A 23,923-nucleotide genomic window follows, 5' to 3' on the forward strand; every position below is an offset into this window, starting at 1 on the left:
TGGCCTGTGCTGGTGTTATGCTTACACGCTGCTCTATATGCGGACCTCATGTTATAGAGAATATTGATATGTAGATTTGCGGGAACTGATTTGGTAGAACTTGTCATTTATTTTTGTATAGTCTTATTGATAGACTGACTAACTTATTAACAGCGTTACATAGGTGAGAATAGAGCCACAAATAGCTGTCGGCCATCTTGTAGGACCGCCCACTGGACTCATTGGGAGTAGACATTTAAATAAAGTTATACTAAATGTTTTCCCACAAACCCTATACTTGTCAGCTCAGCACCGGTGTGCTATAAAATGCTGTATACATCAAGTAAAAGTTTGGACTGGTTCTCTCCTAGGAAATCCTGCCCACCCTTACCCACTGATGCCAGAACCTTCATTCCTGCACCTGATGCCAGTATAAGATATTGGCCAAAAGGGTATAAACAATAATATACTAGTGTGTTTTTTTGGTTCGGTGCTGTTTGGTGTTGCATGTAATATCTCCTCCTGCCCTTCAGCACTTGTTAGGTATCTTGAATACTGTATTGTGATCATTAACCATTAAAGTGAACACAGGTTGTATGATATCCGTATACATCTAAAACATGTTACAATCATATGTGTTATATACATTCATTCATGTTTACAGAACAGCATGCTTTGTGTATTTATATCATCTGATATATAGAATCTGAAAATGGCATTTACGGTAAGTTACTTTTCTTTTATCAACACCTTGCTTATTGGATGAGCTATGGAAGCCATAATACTGACAGATCTGTTTTCCCACATTACAACGTGGACATTGACAGACATTGATTTTAATTGTGTCTGTCGGGGAATTGGGTGTGAACTGAAGCATTCTTGCGGCTCCGCTATAAAGTAATGATCATTCACTTTTTGGGTGAGTCAACAAGGGGTATTTGGGTGAAATTAAAAAAAGGTATTACAGACTGTACATTTGATACATTCAAATGTCAGATAACTTGGTTTCTTGTACGAACAACACCACCTATACCGAGAATGGTATATATATATATATATATATACATATATATATATATATATATAATTAGTGAGGGTCTGACTGCTCAGAACACCACCACGCGAAGAGAAAAAGGCAAAAAAGTCCAGCTACTGCGAAATAATTTTTTTCAGAAAAGCAAGTGAAAAAATATTACTAAAAACATAATTTATTTGAATGCTCTAAAAAAGACAAAAAAAAAAAACAAAATTAGGCATTGCATTTCAAGCGCTACCACACTCTCATGATTTTTTTTTTTTTGGGTGGTAGCTGTACTTTTTTGCCTTTTTCCTCTTCATATCTGCTTATCTGAAACTAGAAGCAGGATTTGTCCATGGACCACAACCCTTGTGGATCATTGCCTGCAACACTGAGCTGATATGCGTTTTCGCGTTGCGTTTTCTTTTACTTGTCCGGTGCCGCCCCTGGCTGGCTCTTAACAGTGCTACTGCAGCCAGTGTCTCTCCCATGTCAGCCCTGGGAATAGCCGCCCAGGGGTGACACTGGACTAGTCTGGTCTATGGTTACGGTCCTAGCCATATCTTCAAAGTATTTATACTCTGAAACTTTGCAGCATTTCAGAGAATAATATACCTGGTTGGAATTGTGGTTTGGCAGCATGAATAACCTGACAGGTTCCCTTTAAAGCACCACTTTAGCATTTTTTTTTCCAGCGTTGGAGTGGTGCTACTAACATAAGGTCTGTGCACCTAATATTATACTCCCCATCCGCCGTCTTCAGCTCTTCACAGTGCAACTCCGGTTCCACGTCTCCATTTTGTGACCGCAACTTCTGACTGACCGGATGTCAGAGCTATTGGTCATCATAAGCTCTCAACAAAGCTCTCATAGACTTACAGTGAAAAATTACCTCCGATTCGCTGCACCAAACAATGAAGAGAGCCGGCAGGTCACAAACTGCAGGAGACTGACTGGAGCAGCCCTGATCAAAGAGGAGAGAAGGGGCAGGGAACTTACATTAGTAGCACCCCTCCAGCGTTCCAATAAAAAAAACTGCTGGAGTGGTGCTTTAAAACAATATTGATCTTCTGTTTCAAAGAATTACATTTTTATGACAGATTTTCCTTCTGTCCATACATGAGAACATGTAATCTTAGAATAATTGATTTTCGTTTGCAATTGTATTTAGTTCCTAGTGACAAAGTTGTAGAGGCAAAACGGTAATAATTTCACTGCAGATTCAGCAACCAACTTATCTAAACTATAAAGAGAACTGAAAATCTAAAGGTACCGTTACATTAAACGATTACCAACGATCACGACCAGCGATTCGACCTGGCCGTGATCGTTGGTAAGTCGTTGTGTGGTCGCTGGGGAGCTGTCACACAGACAGCTCTCTCCAGCGACCAACGATCAGGGGAAAGACTTCGGCATTGTTGAAACTGTCTTCAACGATGCCGAAGTCCCCGGGTAACCAGGGTAAACATCGGGATACTAAGTGCAGGGCCGCGCTTAGTAACCCGATATTTACCCTGGTTACCATTGTAAAAGTAAAAAAAAAACCACTATATACTCACATTCCGATGTCTGTCACGTCCCCCACCGTCAGCTTCCCGCACTGACTGTGTCAGCGCCGGCCGTAAAGCAGAGCACAGCGGTGACGTCACCGCTGTGCTCTGCTTTACGGCCGGCACTGACAGTCAGTGCAGGGAAGCTGACGGCGGGGGACGTGACAGACATCGGAATGTGAGTATGTACTCTTTTTTTTTTTTTTTACTTTTACAATGGTAACCGGGGTAAATATCGGGTTACTAAGCGCGGCCCTGCGCTTAGTAACCCGATATTTACCCTGGTTACAAGTGAACACATCGTTGGATCGGCGTCACACACGCCGATCCAACGATGACAGCGGGTGATCAGCGACCAAAAAAAGGTCCTGATCATTCCCCAGCGACCAACGATCTCCCAGCAGGGGCCTGATCGTTGGTCGCTGTCACACATAATGAGATCGCTAGCGGGATCGTTGCTACGTCACAAAAAGCGTGACGTTGCAACGATATCGTTAACGAAATCGTTATGTGTGAAGGTACCTTAAGCTTTGTACCCAAGGATTAAGATACCCTTAGGCACTAGATAAAATGTAGCTGAGCCAGTGATGACCGGTTGGATGGATAACTAGTCATATTATTCATCTAGGTTTCCTAGAACAAGAACTGCACTAAAATTCCTTTACCTACCAACTCCTGCCCTTTCACTGTATTTTTTAAATTTGTATTTGGCCAGCAATGCAATTCATGCAAAAAAGCAAAGGTGCTATTGATTTAGAAAATGATTGTGTGTGCAGGTTATTTAGCTGAAAATTGCCCAAAACAGACAAAATTTGCTAGAATCATCTCTGTTTTGTTAGAAAAATGATCCCTGGCATTATAAATATAGTTTAGTTCATGTTAAAATTCCAAAGTTTTAGCACAATGGACAAAATACTTAAGAACATATTTACCCTCTGAAACACATTTACAGTGAGACAGACAGCGAGTGCTTCAATGCAATAACACTTGGTAAATAGGTGGCCGTCAGCCTTTCTGTTGCAGTGTTATAAACCGTCATGGGTATGGTCATGCTATGTAACAGTGAAGAAGAACTGCTCATTTTGGGTTCACTTTGTAGTAATCTTCCAGGGGAAGGCTGTACACTCCTCCATAACAGTCTGTTATGTAGATGTGCTCTATATTCATTTTCATAAGGAGGCAGTTGTTACTTTGAGACCACTTTCTCATAACGGGATGCCTTTGGGAAAAAAAGAGATAAAAATTAATATTTTTTTTTCTGTTTATTTTTACAGAATATGTCAATGGCAAATATTTTTCCAAAGCTGGCTTTGGTTAACAAGGTCAGTGTAAAAAAAATTATTAAAAAATTATAATATTTTGTTTATAGAAGTGCTATGCAAAGCATTTGTAAAATTGCATTATATTCCAGAAGAGAATGAGGAAGATATACAAGGGGTGTTCATTAAAGTATTCCCCTGACCCACTTCCTGTAGATTGAGAGCAATGAAACTTGGCGCAATTATTAGTCCTTCTCTACATACAGTAGGTGCCACCTAGGGACACACACTTCTCCCATCTCTTTAAGCAACTGTAAACACCTCGCTTGTAGAAGTCGACAGGTTGCTCCAAAAGCCACTTTGTGACTACGGAAATCAGAGTCTTATCATATGGAAAATGCTTGCCCTTCAACGGTAACTTAATTGTTGGAAAGAGGTGGAAGTCCGAGGGTCGAGGTCGGGTGAATAAGGGGGATGCGGTAGAATTTCAAAGCCACAGGAGCATGCTTGCATTTGGGCAACATGTGAGTTGTGAACTGGTGCATTGTCTTGCAGTAGGCGGACACTAGTGATGAGCGAATATACTCATTACTCTTGATTTCCTGAGCACGCTCGGGTGGCCTCCGAGTATTTGTAAGTGCTCGGAGATTTAGTTTTCATCGCCGCAGCTGAAAGATTTACATCTGTTAGCCAGCATAAGTACATGTGGGGGTTGCCTGGTTGCTAGGGAATCCCCACATGTAATCAAGCTGGCTAACAGATGTAAATCATTCAGCTGAGGTAAGGAAAACTAAATCTCCGAGCACTAAAAAATACTCGGAGGACACCCGAGCGTGCTCGGGAAATCTCGAGTAACGAGTATATTCGCTCATGACTAGCAGACACCTTTGGTGAGCATGCCACGTCTCTTGGTTTTGATGGTCTCCAGCAATTTCCGCAGCAGTGAAGCATAGTATGTCCCAGTAATCATGGTACCATTTGCTAGGAAATCCATCAACACTACTCCGTGCTGGTCCCAAAATACTGTGAGTATGACCTTGTCTGCCGAGAGTTGGGCACGTGCCTTCTTTGGAGGTGATGAGTCATGATGCTTCCATTGCATCGACTGGACTTTAGTCTCAGAATCATAGTGATGGACCCAGCTTTCGTCCTGTGTGATCAGTCTGTTGAAAAAGTCCTCCTGGTTTCCATGGCACATCTTCTATAGAACCTGAGAGCATTCGACTTGTTCCTGCTTCTGGAAAGGTGTGAGCAGCCGGGGAACCCAGCAAGCGAATATCTTATGCATGTGAAGATGGTCTTGGATGATTTTTTTCACAGACCCCACACTAATCTTGACATTTTGGACTAGGTGGCGATTTTTCAAAATGGTGACCTCCACTTGTTGCATGGTATGTTCATCAATAGCAGAGTTAGATCGCCCTGGAATTGGAGCTGTTTCCACCAAATTCTGACCACATTTGAATTGACGATGCCAGTTCTTGACTACATCATGTGATGAAGAATCGTCACCATAAACCTTTTTCATACAATCAAACGTCTCCTTTGGTGTGTGGCCTTTCAAGTAAAGGAACTTGATGACTCCTCTGTATTCCACTGGGTCCATTATCAAACCTCACACCACTTCAGCACCTGTAAAATCAAGACCGTTATCGGTTCTGAGTTGCAAATCGGCACGTAACCGATAGAGACTTACCGTATTTTTCGGATTATAAGATACACTTTTTTTCCCACAAATTTTGGGGGAAAAATGGGGGTGCATCTTATAATGCGGATATACCTTATAGGCAGGGTCCCAGGGTCGCTGCTGGAGGAAGCAAGAGTGGAGCGTTGTTGCAGGTCGCTTTTGTGAAAGCCCAGATCCCCTGTACTTACATGGTTTACTACGCGGTGGACTCCGGGAAAATGGCTGCTGGGGGAGGCACATATGCAGATGGAGATCTCGGCACCAAGATCTCGGGAGATGAGATCTCAGCGCCAAGATCTCCATCTGCTCATGCGCCGCTCCCAGCAGCCATTTTCCCGGAGTTCACAGCATTGTAAACCATGTAAGTGCGGGGGCTCTGGGCTTTCACTCTGAAAAACAGCTCAAATACCTGGATTAAAATAAATATGGCTGCCGGCTCACTGAAGAATAAGAAATAGTAGAGCAGAGTGAAATAGGTACAAGCACACACAGATGCTGCTGCTTTCTAGCTAGTGTTTTAGGAACATGAAACACAGCCACGGCAGCTAAAGAGGGGCTCCGTAAGAAACATTTCAAAATCCTGGAGTAGCCAGTCTCCAGACCTGATCCCAATTGAAAGTCTTTGGAGGGAGATGAAACTCAATGATGCCCAGCGACAGCCCCAAAACCTGAAAGATCTGGAGGAGATCTGTATGGATGAGTGTGCCAAAATCCCTTCAACAGTGTGTGGAAACTTGGTCAAAAACTACAGGAAACATCTGACCTCTCCATTCTTTGTAGGTGGGGAAACTTGCAAAATTGTCAGTGTATCAAATACTATTTTCCCCACTGTATATATATATATATATATACAACCTTTTTAGGTTACATTGGCCACATGTTACTTATCATGCTATGTAAATCCAATATTACTACCTGGAATAAAGCGCTTTTTTGGCAAAATCTGCCCCATCTGGTTGTACATACGCCATTTGGCCTATGAGTGTTAATGCTGCACACTGTGTATCCTGTGGGTCTGTGATGGTCTCTCTGAAAATATAGCATAAACAAATGGTTAATTTCAATTTCTACTTAAAAAAAATGCAGAAACCAAACAAATCCCTAAAGTCATTATCTGACCTAAACTTACATCTAATTCAGAGTTCCCAGCAGTTTAAAAAGCAATTAAGCCCCAATGCAGCCAATTTTAAATTTTGCATTTTTGTTTTTTCCTCTTACTTCAACAGCCATAACATTTTTTATTTTTCCACCAAAATAATTGTATTGGGGCTTGTTTTTTTGCTGGACAAGTTTTGAATTATACCATTAATTTCACCCTAATATTTAATGAAAAATTGGATCAAAATTCTAAGTAGGTTGAAATAGTAAAAAATAGTAAAAAAACAATGGCCAGTACACTGTGGCCATTAACAAACAAATATAACTTAGAATAAAAACATAATGCGTAGGCATCTGATCTGCAGTTAGTAGATAAATGGTGACACTTGAATATCATAGGGCACTTATTCAACACTTTTTTTTAAGTATAAAAGCCATCCCACGGCGACAGTTTACACAATCCGGATGGTCTCTAGTTCTATTAGTCCGTCTCACTGTGTGCTTACCAGGCCTCAAAATAGATGGGGGCAGAACATGACCTGGACCTGACTGGGTCTAAAATATCTAGATATTGGTTCGAAGCTCAGGTTGGAGGGGTCCACTCCCCTAAATGTATTTTAGTCCTTATGTGTTTGTTAATGGCAACATTATGCATGTGCACCTGCATATTACACTTAGGCTACGTTCCCAAGATGAGTTTTGATGCTGTGTATTTTCACTGCACCAAAAATGCATCATCTTACAGTTACAAGAAAGTGGATGGGAATTATTTAGAATTCTCATGCCCACTATGTGAAACTCATATATTATATAGAGTCATTACAAACAGAGTGATCTATTTCAATTGTTTATTTCTGTTAATGTTGATGATTATGGCTTACAGCAATTGAAAACCCAAAAGTCATTATCTCAGTAAATTAGAATAATTTATAATACCAGCTTGAAAAATGATTTTAAAATCCGAAATGTTGGCCTACTGAAATGTATGTTCAGTAAATGCACTCAATACTTGGTCCGGGCTCATTTTGCATCAGTTACTGCACCAATGCGGCATGGCATGGAGGCGATCGGCATGTGGCAGTGTTGAGGTGTTATGGAAGCCCAGGCTGCTTTGATGGCAGCCTTCAGCTTGTCTGCATTGCTGAGTCTGGTGTCTCCTCTTCCACTTATCAATACCACATAGATTCTCTATGGGGTTAGGGTCAGTCAAGTTTGCTAGCCAATTAAGTATGGTGATACTTTTGTTTTTAAACCAAGTATTGGTACTTTTGGTAGTGTGGTAGTGTAGTCCTGATGGAGAATGAAATTCCCATCTCCAAAAAGCTTGTGGCAGAGGGAAGTATTAAGTGCTCTAAAATTTCCTGGTAGATGGCTACACTGACTTTGGTCTTGATAAAACACAGTGGACCTACACCAGCAGATGACATGGCTCCCCAAACCATCACTGATTGTGGAAACTTCACACTAGACCTCAAGCAGCTTGGATTGTGTCCTCTCCACTCTTCCACCAGACTCTGGGTCCTTGATTTCCAAATGAAATGAAAAATGTACTTTCATCTGAAAACAACACCATGGACCACTGAGCAACAGTCCAGTTCTCTTTCTCCTTGGCCCAGGTAAGACGCTTCTGGCATTGTCCATTGGTCTTGAGTGGCTTGACACAAGGAATGTGACACTTGCAGCCCATGTCCTGGATATGTCTGTGTTACTGGCTCTCAAAGCAATGATTCCAGCAGCAGTCCACTCCTTGTGAATCTCCCCCAAATTTTTAAATGGCCTTTACTTAACAATCCTTTCAAGGCTGCGGTTATCCCGGTTGCTTGTGCACCTTTTTCTACCACACTTTTATTTCACTCACTTTTCCATTAGTATGCTTGTATACAGCACTCTGTGAACAGCCAGCTTCTTTAGCAATGACCTTTTGTGGCTTACCCTCCTTGTGGAGTTTGTCAATGACTGCCTTCTGAACATCTGTCAAGTCAGCAGTCTTACCCATGATTGTGGAGCCTACTGAAACAGACTAAGGGACCTTTTTAAATGCATAGGAAGCCTTTGCAGGTGATTTTTGTTAATTATTCTAATTTACTGAGATAATGACTTTTGGGCTTTCATTGGCTGTAAGCCATAATCATCAACATTAACAGAAATAAACACTTGAAATAGATCACTCTGTTTGTAATGACTTTATATAATATGAGTTTCACTTTTTTGAAGAACTGAAATTAACTTTTTGATTATATTCTAATTTAGTGAGAAGCACTTGTATGTTCCCAGTCTCCTCTACATAACATAAAAAAGACCTTTTTTCAAACCCGCAGATGGCGCGGTCCGGTCAAATGGGTGTTTCTGGACTTGGCCCAGGTCAACATACGTACAGACTGTGGTTCCATGTCCCACCAAGTGGGAGTGGTCAAGGACTTGTTCCATACTATTTTGATTGGTCGAGATTTTCCTTTGTCCTGGGAATTGTGGGTTACAGCTGTTGCACCCAGTATGCCAGGAGTCAGCTATGGTAACAAAGTCATATGATGTAAATGGTGAATTTCCATTCTCTGTACTGGCTAAGAAGGACGATGAAGAACCATCTCCTGAAGCCAAAATTGATGAATTGGGGCAGTCCCATAGTTGTTCTGGGACTCCCCAATTCAGAGACTTAGCAATAAAAGGTACTCTGAAAAATGTAGGCGTGTTGAATGAGGTTCCCCAGGAGATAGGAGCCAATCGGTTTCCACAAGAGGCCAGGCATAATGATCGGTAAGGTCGTCTCGTCAGACCAAAGTAAAGGGACCGGTAAAAGAGACCCAAGTTGAAAAATCCAGTGGATATAGTCGGTCAGCTCGAGTAATACAATTTAAGACTGGGGATCGGGTACTTGTGTTAGTGCCCACAAGAGAGAGGGTGGTATAAAAGGTGGGTGAGATAAACTATAAAACACACTGACCAGGGAAAAGAAAGGCATTTCCCATATATTATGGCAACCTACTGACACCCTGGAAGGTTAGGGACTCACTCAAATCCCCTTGCTGGTTGGTCAGGTTCTTGGAGTTACTAGGTGACACTCGTATCATCAAACATGAACCTCCCGCTCCGGTCAATTTAAAGCCCTGTAGAATTCCTGAGGCCCACCTAGGGTAGTGTCAGAGAAGGTGACATGCGCAGACCCCAGGCAGAAGCCGGTGAAGGAGGAAGTATGGGACAAGGAAGTGAGTCGGTGTCCATGCTGGGGAGAGAAGAAACGTGCAGGGGCGCTGGTACTACAGCTTTGCTATCTTTTTATAGCTTTCTCCTGCTGTGTGGGCCTCCACCATTTTCAATTTCACAGTGCTAGGCAGCTGCTTAGAAGATGCCATACCTGGTGTTTTTTGACACAAGTTTAGAGGAGGCTGGGTTTTTATGAAGCTGGGAATTTTGCATCACTTGACCTTTGCTAATAATGAAGGTGAACAACCCTAACAGGCTAACTAAGTTCTGAAGCCTTGGTCAAAGTTATATGAGCACACAAATCTCCAAGGGTGCCCAAACTTTTGCATTGGCCTATTTTCCTTTTTGTAATTTTTAAAGAGTAAAAAAATGAAAATATACAATATATATATATCTATATATATAATTGCCTAAGGGTTTGTCTGTCTGTCTGTCTGTCTGTCCTGGAAATCCCGGCTCTCTGATTGGTCGAGGCCGCCAGGCCTCGACCAATCAGAGACCGGCACAGCATCGACGTAGAAATCCCGCGTCTGATCAGCAACGGGCACAGCGACGATGATGTCATAATGGTTGCCATGGCGACGATGATGTCATAAAGGTTGCCTCGACCAATCAGCAACGGGCACAGTCTGCCGCGAATTCTGGAATCATCATTGTCCATATATTACAGGGACATGCTATTCTAGAATACCCGATGCGTTAGAATCGGGCCACAATCTAGTATATATATATATATATATATATATATATATATATATATATATATATATATATATATATATATATATATATACAGTGCCTACAAGTAGTATTCAACCCCCTGCAGATTTAGCAGGTTTACACATTTGGAATTAACTTGGCATTGTGACATTTGGACTGTAGATCAGCCTGGAAGTGTGAAATGCACTGCAGCAAAAAAGAATGTTATTTCTTTGTTTATTTTTTTTTTAAATTGTGAAAAGTCTTTTCATAGGGTCATTTATTATTCAACCCCTCAACCCACCAGAATTCTGTTTGGTTCCCCTAAAGTATTAAGAAGTAGTTCAGGCACAAAGAACAATGAGCTTCACATGTTTGGATTAATTATCTCTTTTTCCAGCCTTTTCTGACTATTTAAGACCCTCCCCAAACTTGTGAACAGCACTCATACATGGTCAACATGGGAAAGACAAAGGAGCATTCCAAGGCCATCAGAGACAAGATCGTGGAGGGTCACAAGGCTGGCAAGGGGTACAAAACCATTTCCAAGGAGTTGGGCCTACCTGTCTCCACTGTTGGGAGCATCATCCAGAAGTGGAAGGCTTATGGAACTACTGTTAGCCTTCCACGGCCTGGACAGCCTTTGAAAGTTTCCTCCCGTGCCGAGGCCAGGCTTGTCCGAAGAGTCAAGGCTAACCCAAGGACAACAAGGAAGGAGCTCTGGGAAGATCTCATGGCAGTGGGGACATTGGTTTCAGTCAATACCATAAGTAACGTACTCCACCGCAATGGTCTCCGTTCCAGACGAGCCCGTAAGGTTCCTTTACTTTCAAAGCGTCATGTCAAGGCTCGTCTACAGTTTGCTCATGATCACTTGGAGGACTCTGAGACTGACTGGTTCAAGGTTCTCTGGTCTGATGAGACCAAGATCGAGATCTTTGGTGCCAACCACACACGTGATGTTTGGAGACTGGATGGCACTGCATACGACCCCAAGAATACCATCCCTACAGTCAAGCATGGTGGTGGCAGCATCATGCTGTGGGGCTGTTTCTCAGCCAAGGGGCCTGGCCATCTGGTCCGCATCCATGGGAAGATGGATAGCACGGCCTACCTGGAGATTTTGGCCAAGAACCTCCGCTCCTCCATCAAGGATCTTAAGATGGGTCGTCATTTCATCTTCCAACAAGACAACGACCCAAAGCACACAGCCAAGAAAACCAAGGCCTGGTTCAAGAGGCAAAAATTCAAGGTGTTGCAGTGGCCTAGTCAGTCTCCTGACCTTAACCCAATTGAAAACTTGTGGAAGGAGCTCAAGATTAAAGTCCACATGAGACACCCAAAGAACCTAGATAACTTGGAGAAGATCTGCATGGAGGAGTGGGCCAAGATAACTCCAGAGACCTGTGCCGGCCTGATCAGGTCTTATAAAAGACGATTATTAGCTGTAATTGCAAACAAAGGTTATTCCACAAAATATTAAACCTAGGGGTTGAATAATAATTGACCCACACTTTTATGTTTAAAATTTATAAAAATTTAACTGAGCAACAAAACTTTTTGGTTTGTAAGATTTATGCATCTGTTAATAAATCCTGCTCTTGTTTGATGTTTGAAGGCTCTAACTTATTTGCATCTTATTAAACCTGCTAAATCTGCAGGGGGTTGAATACTACTTGTAGGCACTGTATATGTATATATATATATATATATATATATATATATATATATATATATATATATATATATATATACTGTATATCCTAAAATGCAAAGGAAATGTGTCATCTATTATCTTTAGGCCTTTTAGAGATCATTTCATCTTCAACTTGCTTAACTGTTCACAATAAGTTATTTTGACCAATTTTGACCAAACTTTTACATGCTACTGTATAGTGAAGTGTCAGTAAAATGCAATAGAATTCTAAAATAATTTTCACTGCAGCTTTTTTTTATACTGTCTCGTGGTATGGCTGTTACACTGCATGTATTTTATCAACCGTTGTCACTTTTTAAAATATACTGATATTATTTATTGCAATTCACCCAAACGTACTACAAAAAAAAGTTACCTTTTAATGAGAATCTGTCTGATCGATTCTCCCCCAACAAACTGTTTACGGTATATGCTCATGTTCTCTGAAAGATAATGTCATCCACATCTTTACTTCAATCTATTGTTCCATGACTGAAATATCACAGTTTTCTTTAATATGCAAATGAAGTTAAAATGCTCTGATCATGCCCAGAGCACTTTAACTTCATTTGCTTATACAGTTAAAAAGTAATATAATTCAGTTAGGGAGCAACAGATTGTATCAGTAATAGACAATATCTTTTCAGAGAGCAATATGACCATATAAACAGTTTGGTCGAGGGGTGGTGATGGATTCTGAAAGAATCTCTTTAAATAAAAATATGAAAAAATGTTAATGCTTCCCATAAGCGTTTCTTTTGTTACCTGCAAATATCTCCATTTGGATCTGCAAATGTGAAAGATACAACTGGGTTCTTCATCAAATCTGTGATGATGCTTGACTTGGGAGGAATATATAAGTAAGGAACTCCAGTACTGTTATCCATAGGACCATCACTGGTTAACAGCACCTGCCCAAAAGGTACTCCTTGTATCTAAGAATAGGGTAAAAGAAGGGGATACATACCAGTTATATACCGGTACATAATGTTAGATCAATTCGATGGTTTGTACTTTACAGTGTAGAATTACGATGTTATGCTCTACCTTTGTTTTTATTAATGTACATATTGATTTCTATTGGAATCCAGATAGAAGGTAAAATGACCCTTTAAAAGGGTCCACCAGTAAAATATTGTTTTAGCCATGCATTGATTAAAAATGATAAATCGAGCTATACTCATTTTCCACCACCAAAGAATCCAGTGCAGGCCGCGTCAGAGGTCTTTACTGGTGTCTGCCCTCTTCGGAAGCCACAGCACTGCTGCAGTCTGTAATTGGCTGCAGTGGTCAGGTGACTAGAGGAGTGCGTCATCAAAGAAACATCTCAATTACAGGCTGCAGCGGTGCTGTGTATTTCCAGACTCCTAATTCTGGAGTTGGCGGAGTGACTAGCACTGGATCCACAGGGGGTGCTGGAAGGTGGATATGCCTCCATTTATTATTTTAATCAATCCATGCCTAAAATAAACTTTAATAATTCTCACTATTGAACTATATTTCTAGTTGATAATTTATTTTCCAATGTGTTGAAGAGGGGTTTTTCTAAGATCAAAAATAAAACATTGGGCCCAGTGGCAAAAATAATAACAGACCAATCGCTCACCTGATAAATTCCCCATGGTCCTGCACTGGCATTCTTGATTTACCATGTTGCAGTGATGATGTCCCCGACTATAATGTGACCACTGCAGTGAAGCATTGACATCAACAGTGCTGCAGTAATGATGTCCCTGACTACCAACATGAGGGCCCCAGTTGTCCTGCGGGTACTTGCGATGCTATTGGTGCAACAGAGTAAACATATACTGGTGGGAGCAGTGGCACTGAGAGGTGGGCAATTTATCAGGCCCTTAATTATTTTATGCAATTCTATTTCCCATCCCACCCGACTTGGCCCAATTTTTCTTATTTTGAGCAATGCGTTAAAGGGTATTCCATTCAGCTTTTAAATTTGATATCAGCAAGACATGGTTGGAAAGCAATAGAAGGAATACTCACTCTTAGGCTACTTTCACACTAGCGTTTTTTTTAATACGTCGCAATGCGTCGTTTAGGGGAAAAAACGCATCCTGCAAAGTTGTTTGCAGGATGCTTTTTTGCCCCATAGCGTAACATTACCGACGCATTGCGACGTGCGACGGTTGGGCCGTGTTGTGGTGGACCGCCGGGAGCAAAAAACGTTAAATGTAACGTTTTTTGCTCCAGACGGACGGCTTTTTCCGACCGTGCATGCATGGCCGGAACTCCGCCCCCACCTCCCTGCACCTCACAATGGGGCAGCGGATGCGCCGGAGAATGCATCCGCTGCACCCGTTGGGCGGTGCTAACAACGCTAGCGTCGGAATCTCGGCCCGACGCAATGCGACGGGCCGAATTCCGACGCTAGTGTGAAAGTAGCCTTAGGCTCTGTTCCACACCACTGGACTGCCACTTTGGCAGCCTTTGCATGAAAATGATAATGTCTCTAACCCAGGGGTGTCAAACTGCATTCCTCGAGGGCCTCAAACCATGCGTGTTTTCAAGATTTCCTTAGCATTGCACAAGGTGCTTGAATCATTCTCTGCAGGTGATTAAATTATCACCTGTGCAAGGCAAGGAAATCCTGAAAACACGACCTGTTTGCAGCCATCGAGGAATGCAGTTTGACACCCCTGCTCTAACCAACATTGTTCTGACTACTTTGGCTGCTACTTGGATGCAAAAGTAGTTAAAAAGAGTTAAAGTGATGGTCCGAAGTACACCTGGCTATAGGGAAACACTGCAAGATCCTACAGGAATTTAACCCTGCTGAGGCCTGTAGGGTTGCCTTCCCCAGCCTATCCCCAGGCAGCAGGGCCGGACTGGCCATCTGGTAATTCTTTCAAATGCCAGAAGGGCCTGTCTGGTCATGGGCTGCCTTGTCTGCTATGTTGTTAACAGAATCGGCATTTTCAAGACACCCATACTGTTAAGAGTAGTGATGAGCGAGTGTACTCATTGCTCGGGTTTTCCAGAGCATGCTCGGGTGACCTCCAAGTATTTGTTAGTGTTCGGAGATTAAGTTTTCAGCAACCCGAGCAACAAGTATATTCGCTCATCACTAGTTAAGAGTTGTGATGGAACACAAAGTCACTGACTCTGTCACAAACCCCAGCAGGCCACAGGTATCATTAGAAATATTGGTCTTGTAAAATATCTTCCTTTCCTCCATCCAGTGTAATATTAGTAATATATCTCATCTGGTGATTTAGAATACCAGGACTGATTTTCAGCCCCAGTCCATACCTGCCAGGCAGCAATGGCTATATTAGACAGCTTCTTCCACCTCTCTTTGCCTTATCGTTGGTTTCCAGTTTCTTCTCCCTGGACCCTGTAGGTGCTTGTTTATTCTGCCTCTCCTACTACTCGGCTTGTATACCATTTATCCTCACCTCTCTGCTCCTGACCTTGGCTACATATACTGAACCTATGCTGCTTACCCTGACCTCGAATTGTCTGATTACGCCTTTGCCTCTGTCCTCCTGTAACTCTTAACTTTGTCTACGCCCCTTCGGTCAGCTGCACCAGAGCTGGGGACTGCCCTGGAGTGGTACCTGTCTACCGGCAGCCGAGCCTATCCTCAGGCCCTAGTGAAGATCTGGTAAACACTTAGTCACACCCCTCCAGGGTAAACTCGGCTCGTGGCACAGTGGATCCACACCTTCCACTCTGCCGTTTAATTTAATGCCATAACCTAATCTGATTTTTAATACACTTTGATTAAAATTTCCCTTTCTTTCCCTAACTAAGATAAGATGGTGTCGTGGGACATACTGTACATATAAAGCGCCACTCCAGCTGAAAAAAGCAATGCTGGAGTGGTATTTTAAAGGGGTATTCCCATCTCCAAGATCCATTCTCAATATGTAGTAGGTGTAATAATAAGCTTTCTTGTTTCGCTATGTCTCTTTCCTCATGTGCAGGGCATTGCAGGACCTAAGATATCCATGATTACGACTAGAGTTGAGGGAATATGTTCGGATTTGGATGCCGAGTCTGAATTTGCCGTATTCATGCCATATTCATACCCTATTTGTGCAGAATTTATGTTTGTTGATTGGTTCCGAACATTTTAGGTAATTTTTACTCCCATTGTCAAGAATGATGTTCGGCTGTGTTCAGCGAATATTGCAAAAACAATATTCGCTGCCGATAATTGAATAATTATTTTGAAAAATTCACTCAACTCTAGTTAGCCGCTTAACGACCAGGGGTATTTTTGGTTTTTCATTTTCGTTTTTTGCTCCCCTTCTTCCCAGAGCCATAATTTTTTTATTTTTTAGTCAAAATGGCTTGTTTTTTTTGTGGGACGGGTTGTACTTTTGAATGACACCATTGGTTTTACCATGTCGTGTAACAGAAAACGGGAAAAAAATTCCAAGTGCGGTGAAATTGGAAAAAAAGTGCAATCCCACATTTTTTTTTGTTTGCCTTTTTTACTAGGTTCACTAAATGCTAAAACTGAAATTCTATTATGATTCTCCAGGTCATTACGAGTTCATAGACACCAAACATGTCTAGCTTCTTTTTTATCTAAGTGGTGAAAAAAAAATCAAAACTTTGTTAAAAAAATAAAAATATTGCGCCATTTTCCGATACCCGTAGTGTCTCCATTTTCAGGATCAAGAGCTGGGTGAGGGATTAGTTTTTGCGCACCAATCTGATGTTTTTATTGATACCATTATGGTGTGTATACGATCTTTTGATTGCCCATTATTGCATTTTATTGAAATGTTGCAGCGACCAAAAAACGTAATTCTTGCGTTTTGACTTTTTTTTTCTTGCTATGCCGTTTACCGATTGGATTAATTATTTTTATATATTGATAGATCAGGCGATTATGAATGTGGCGATACTAAATATGTGTATATTTGATTTTTTTATTGTTTTATTTTGAATGGGGCAAAATGGGTGATTTGAACTTTTATATATTTTTAAAAACATTTATTTTTTACTTTTTACTTACTTCAATAGTCTCCATGGGAGGCTAGAAGCTGCAGTTGTCCGATTGCCTCTGCTACATAGAGCAGGACTGCAGATATGCTCACCTGCCACCAGGCGGCGCTCATAGCGATCCATCAATGACAACCACAGGGGTCTCCTTTTGACCCGGGTTGTCACGCCAACCCATCGGCGACCCACGGTAATGTGACACCGGCACCAATGGGAGGAGATAATCATGCGCTTCCTGCGCGTGCATGTTAAATGCCGCTGTCAGCGTTTGACAGCGGCATTTAACATGTTAACAGCTGTGGGTGAATCGTGATTCCACCCGTGGCTGTTACGGGCACAGATCAGATCAGCTGTCATGTACCAGAAAAGGTGTGGAGCTCAGCGCCTGAGCATGCACCAAACAGTACAGGTGTCCAATGATGGACTATGTCCGTCATTGGACGTTAAGGGGTTAAGACCACTATCAACTAACTAACTGTCACTATATCAGTGGTCGTAAATATGGATACCGTATATACTCGCGTATAAGCCGACCCGAGTATAAACCAAGGCCCCTAATTTTGCGACAAAAAACTGGGAACATTTACTGACTCGAGTATAAGCCTAGGGTGGGAAATGCAGCACCTACTGGTAAATTTCAAAAATAAAAATAGATACAAATAAAAGTAAAATTAATTGAGACATCAGTAGGTTAAATGTTTTTGAATATCCATATTGTATCAGGAGCCCCATATAATGCTCCATACAGTTCATGATGGGCCCCATAAGATGCTCCATACAAAAAATATGCCCCATATAATGGTGCATAAAGGGTAATAATGGCCTCATAAGATTCTCCATATTAAAATATGCCCCGTATAATGCTGCACAAAGGTTAATAATGACCCCATAAGATGCTCCATATTAAAATATGCCCCGTATAATGCTGCACAAAAGGTTAATGATGCCCCCATAAGATGCTCCATAGAAAAATATGCCCCATAGAATGCTCCATAAAGGTTGATGGCCCTATAAGATGCTCCATAGAGTAATATGCCCCATATAATGCTCCATAAAGGTTGATGGCCCCATAAGATGCTCCATAGAATAATGTGCCCCATATAATGCTGCTGCTGTAATAAAAAAAATGACATACTCAACTCTCGTCGCTGGGGGCCAGGTGCCGGTGTCCTGAGCAGGTGGAGACACCGGCGTGCTATGGGGGCCAGGTGCGTGAGTCGCTACTGGCTGAGGCCCCTGGCACTTGCAATATTCACCTGTCCCCGTTCCAACACCGCACGCCGCTGTGTCTTCTAGCTCTCTGCAGTGACTGTTCAGGCAGAGGGTGCACACTAACCACGTCATCGTGCCCTCTGACCTGAACGTCACAGCCAGAGGACGCGGAAGACAGAGCCTGGCGGTGGAATGGGGACAGGTGAATATAGCATGGCTCACCCTCCCCCGTCATACTCACCCTCCTGGCGCGGTCTCTGCACTTCTCTACTTCTCTGTTGTCCTGGGGTGGCAGCTTCTTCCAGTGCTGAGTGGTCACATGGTACGGCTCATTAAAGTAATAAATATGCACTCCACGCCTATGGGAGTGGAGTCGCGTGTATATTCATTGCTTTAATGAGCGGTACCACGTGACCGCTGAACACAGGAAGAGACCATCGGAGAAGCAGGGAAGTGCAGACACCGCTCCAGGAGGGGGTGAGTATGATGTGACAGCCACCGAGTCCTGATGCTCCCCCTCCCCGCCGATCCCCTAAGATAATGACTCGAGTATAAGCCAAGAGGGGCACTTTCAGCCTAAAAAAAATGGGCTGAAAATCTCAGCTTATACTAGAGTATATACGGTACCTAAGGTCCTGCAATGCCTGCAAATGAGAAAAGACATAAGCGAATCAGAGGAACTATACTACATTTCTAATTGGAGGTATTTGTTAATATTATTATTATTACACCTACTACAGTACATATTGGGATAGGGTCTTGGAGATGGGAATACCCTTTTAAATGCCAGAGTCTCCAAAAGTAAAATATGAAACGTTTATACTCACTTCCTATACCAGAGATATTCTAGCAATGTCAGTGCCGGATCTCCCACTGCTAGAATGACATTGCAATGTCACGTAAGCACTGCAGCCAAACAGATGTCACTGACCAGCTGCAGCCATTACTATTTTGTCAGAGTGAATATTGTTGAGCAGCAACTGATCAGCAACAGCTGATTGGCTGCAGTGCTCATGTGCTATACTAATGTCATGAGAGCACTAAGAGACCCAGACTAACATTGTTAGGCTACGTTCAGACTAGCGTTGTGCTAGTGTGCGTCGGGTTAGCGTCGGGCGACGCAGCGGCGACGCACGCGTCATGCGCCCCTATGTTTAACATGGGGGACGCATGCGCTTTTGTTTGTTGCGTTTTGCGAACCATGCGTCTTTTTTGCCGCAAGCGTCGGACCAAGAAAACGCAACAAGTTGCATTTTTCTTGCGTCCGATTTTCGGCAAAAAACGACGCACGCGTCGCAAAACGTAGCGTTTTTGCTTGCGTTTTGCCGCGTTTTTGCATGCGTTGTGCGTTGCGTCGCCGACGCAGCGGCGCACAACGCTAGTCTGAACGTAGCCTTAGAATGGCACAGGTGCCTATGGTGAGTAAGCTTTTCTTTTTTTTATTTAGGAGCTCGGACATATAGGAAAATGTTGTCCAACAGTGGACAACTCCTTTAAGAGTACGTCTACATTCGGCTGGTTCACTACAGAATTTTCACAGCTGGAATCTTTCACCATGAAAAGCATCCGCAAACTACTGTAATGTGTAAAAACAGAACTAATTTTCTGCCCCTAATATGGAGCTTGCAAATGGCCCAAGCTCTTATGCTAATGAGGTGTGTGGAAGTCCTGGGTCAGAGCACTGGAGTTCTGGGGATGCATAATGGTGCTGGGCATGGACCATTTGTCGGATTATTACATGGAAATGTAAGGAAGTTCAGAGAAAGAATGATTGCTGTGTCTATTCAGCTATCCACACATTTTAGTAGTTCAAAGTTGTCTTTCTTGATAATAGAATTTTTTTTGCTTTAATATTCTGTTTAACTATCTACCGGTATATTAAAATAAATTGTTGAAGATGTCAGTTTTTTTCCAGCGGCCACTGAGGCGTCACAATAAGTTTACATTTCCTGTTTTGTAGAAGTTATCAGTTTTCAGAAGTTATTTCATATCATCACAAGGCAGAATAGCTAAAGGTGAGCTCAACCTCCCGCTCCTTCCTACACAGTGCCCACTAGACATTTCACCGAGCATGCCCACATCCTCTTGTATGGAAGCCGGTAGGTGATTTTCTCACTCATACAAGTCATGCACAGACTCGTCAGATTATATGAATGTCCAATAATGATGAACGAATAAATTTGAATGGAGCAGAATTTTACAAAAATCTACATTCTCCAAAATGTAATTCTGAACCATAATGTGTTATCCATCACTACTGACCTCTCTGACCCCTCTACATCTTTTTATCTCCCACCAATCGCGATGGAATCTTCATATCTCCTGCAATGGGCCGAAACTTCTAAGAGTTATAACTTCTGAGTGGATCAAATTCTCCGCAAAAACCCCCCACACAAAGGTAAGTATGGCAGGGCTCAGGAAGCGGCGGTGGCGGCGACGTGACAGTACCCCACATTGTCTTTTTCATTTATTTATTTATTAAGTATTAAGCGATATTTCATGTTGCCCACACCTGTTACTTGCCACAGATAAGTTTGAACGAGCATCACATGCTTGAAAAAAAGTTCATTTTCTGAAACAATTTAAAGGGTGCCAACTAGTGATGAGTGTACTCGTTGCTCGGGTTTTCCTAAGCACGCTCGGGTGACCTCCGAGTATATATATGACTGCTCTGAGATTTAGTTTTCATCGCGGCAGCTGAATGATTTACAGCTACTAGCCTGCTTGATTACATGTGGGGATTCCCTAGCAACCAGGCAACCCCCACCTGTACTCATCCTGGCTAGTAGCTGTAAATCATTCAGCTGAGGTGATGAAAACTAAATCTCTGAGCAGTCATAAATACTCGGAGGTCACCCGAGCAATGAGTACACTAGCTTGTCACTAGTGCCACCACTTTTGGCCATGACTGTATTATCTATCTTACTATCTATCTATATAATATCTATTTATCTTTTATCTAATATCTTTCTACTATATATATATATATATATATGTACATATATATATACATATATATATATATATATATATACACAAACATACAGTATATATCTATATTTTTTATGTAATTGCTTTATTATTTATGACAACTAGCTTTAATATTATAGTATGTAACAGATTATGTTAAAAATGCATCGCATACGGATGGCATATACATGAAATATGGATGCTAAGCGAGAAAAAAATAGCACACTCGCATGATATACAGAATGACATGCAAGTGACCCTCATAGAACTTTTCGGGATGAACATTGGAGTGATTTTTTATATGTAAATGTGAGCAAACCCTAACATAGATGTTTTCACCAGTGTTACAAATAGTCTGCTCCGCTGTATAAGTAGCATATTCTTTACATGTCCTTCAGACTGCTCATGTTTTGTGAAATTATCATTTTTCAGCAAATAAAACGTAAAGGTGAAACAACCTAGTAATGAATGTATAAACATGTGGCGTATGATATATGTCTAACATTAAAGGACGGTTGCTTCATATACGCATCTTTCTGGCAGCTAATCACTGTTGAGGCTGTAAAACAAAAGACATAACTGTACAGCAGAAGTAGATCAAGACAATGAACTCTGATCAGGGATGTAAAGCACTTACAGTCTCCTGGGTGGAAAGCGTTGCTAGGGTCCCCCATTGGCTTTTGTGGGCTAATATTCTGGCATTTGTGAGCAGTCTGTTCTGGAGGGCAGTTAGAGAAGAAGAGCTCTCTGTGACAGTACTGCTCCCCCTCTTGTAGGAGAACATCCTGGATGGTGAGATCATCTGTTTGGTCATGTCAGGCCCTGGCCTGGATTTCATCTCCCTCTCCTCTTTGTAAGCTGAAGCTGGGTAGCTCTGCTTCCACATGCTGATTGTGTCTTCCAATAGTGCTGGTAAAGCATCTTCAGTGGATGAGCTGTCCAATTCTTCTTCCACCTCATTGGTGACTGACCATGAAACCGAATTTACAATCACATAGCCGTGAGAATAATACAGTAAGCATGCCACCAGCCAAAGCATGTAAAATGCACAGGCAGTTGTTTTGCAATAGAAGCTGGAGTCAGACATTTTGTGCCTGGCAAATGATGCTGGCTTCTACATTCCTATTGCCAAGCAGAGGAGGTGTTTTCTCCTGCAAGTCCATGAGCACCATCTAATGGCCAGATTTTAGTTCTGGCCTATGTCATGCAGAACACTTTTTCACTTATATATTTTTCACTTTCTCCAAACAATATTAGTAGTCAATTAAATATGCTAAAGAAAAAAAGCCTTAAATATTTTAAACTGTCCATAAACATAATCATTCTGTATAATTCCTTCTTAATAATTCCAAAAAATCTTGACAAATGTAACACACTAAAAGTAAACCAAAACAATGTATCAGAAAAACTTAGTGATGCACGTGTTATACAATGCAATTGTAAGGATAAGTAGTACACTTCAAATACGTTCCGCGCTATATTTGATGAAGTGGATTTCTTTAGACAGCGTATAGTGTACGTTGGGAGTTTACGTCGGCAAGCTTTTACAACAGAGCACCAGGTCAAAATGAGAAAACAAATCCAGAAAGTCACCTTGTCTGATTTGGTGAGATTTATTTTGCGAATTATGGTGAAAAATAAGTATTTGGGCATTAAGAAAAGTTTGTCTCAATATTTTGTTATATATCCTTTGTTGGCAATGACAGAGGTCAGAAGTGTTCTGTAAATCTTCACAAGGTTGGCACACACTGTTGGTGGTATGTTGGCCCATTCCTCCATGCAGATCTCCTCTAGAGCAGAGGTCCCCAACTCCAGTCCTCAAGGCCCACCAACATGTCATGTTTTCAGGATTTCCTTAGTTTTGCCCAGGTAATAATTGCATCACCTGTGCAATGCAAAGGAAATCCTGAAAACATGACCTGTTGGTGGGCCTTGAGGACTGGAGTTGGGGACCTCTGCTCTAGAGCAGTGATGTTTTAGGCCTGTCGTTCGGCAACACAGACTTTCAACTCCCTCCAAAGGTTTTCTATAGGGTTGAGATCTGGAGACTGGCTAGGCCACTCCAGGACCTTCGTATGCTTCTTATGAAGCCACTCCTTTGCTGTCCTGGCAGTGTGCTTGCGATTATTATCATGCTTAAAGAACCATCCACGTTTCATCTTCAATGCCCCTGCTGATGGAAGGAGGTTTGTGCAACACCCCAGGTGACCGATTGTTGCCGTAATGTTGCCTTCCTTTCAGGGAGGGTGATGTCACGCTTGGAGGCAAGGGAGATTCTCTCTATCAGGTAAGGCACTCGCATTCAACACATCTGAAGCTAGGCCAGGAGGGGGAGCTCAGGACCCGGATTCAGGGGAGCTTCCTTACACTTTATGTATCCTGGTCTGGATGAGGAGTCAGCCAGTTGTAGAGGAGTGAGGAGAGAAGAAGGATATCTGGAGCAGACGTAGGGGCCGAGCAGCCATGAGGGAGCTGCTACCCCTGGAAAGTGTGAGAAGCAGAGTTGAATTGTGGAGGAGCTTAGAGTGAAGAATCACGGAGGAGGAAGAGGCTCAGCAGGGGAACAGCGGAAAGACACCC

At 42.2% G+C, this 23,923-nt stretch overlaps 1 protein-coding gene across 1 annotated transcript; it reads right to left on the minus strand.

The window, feature by feature from the left end:
* Positions 1 to 2,760: 2,760 nt before the first annotated feature.
* On the minus strand, positions 2,761 to 22,447 carry CREG2 (cellular repressor of E1A stimulated genes 2). Its single transcript, XM_069757605.1, has 4 exons — positions 21,981 to 22,447; positions 12,953 to 13,122; positions 6,409 to 6,522; positions 2,761 to 3,766 (listed from the first exon to the last, which is right to left on the minus strand). The coding sequence occupies exons 1-4, from the start codon at positions 22,428 to 22,430 to the stop codon at positions 3,625 to 3,627; spliced, it is 876 nt and encodes a 291-aa protein (XP_069613706.1). The 5' UTR covers positions 22,431 to 22,447; the 3' UTR covers positions 2,761 to 3,624.
* Positions 22,448 to 23,923: the final 1,476 nt, after the last annotated feature.

This window comes from Ranitomeya imitator, chromosome 3, assembly GCF_032444005.1.
Source record: "Ranitomeya imitator isolate aRanImi1 chromosome 3, aRanImi1.pri, whole genome shotgun sequence".
NCBI lineage: Eukaryota > Metazoa > Chordata > Amphibia > Anura > Dendrobatidae > Ranitomeya > Ranitomeya imitator.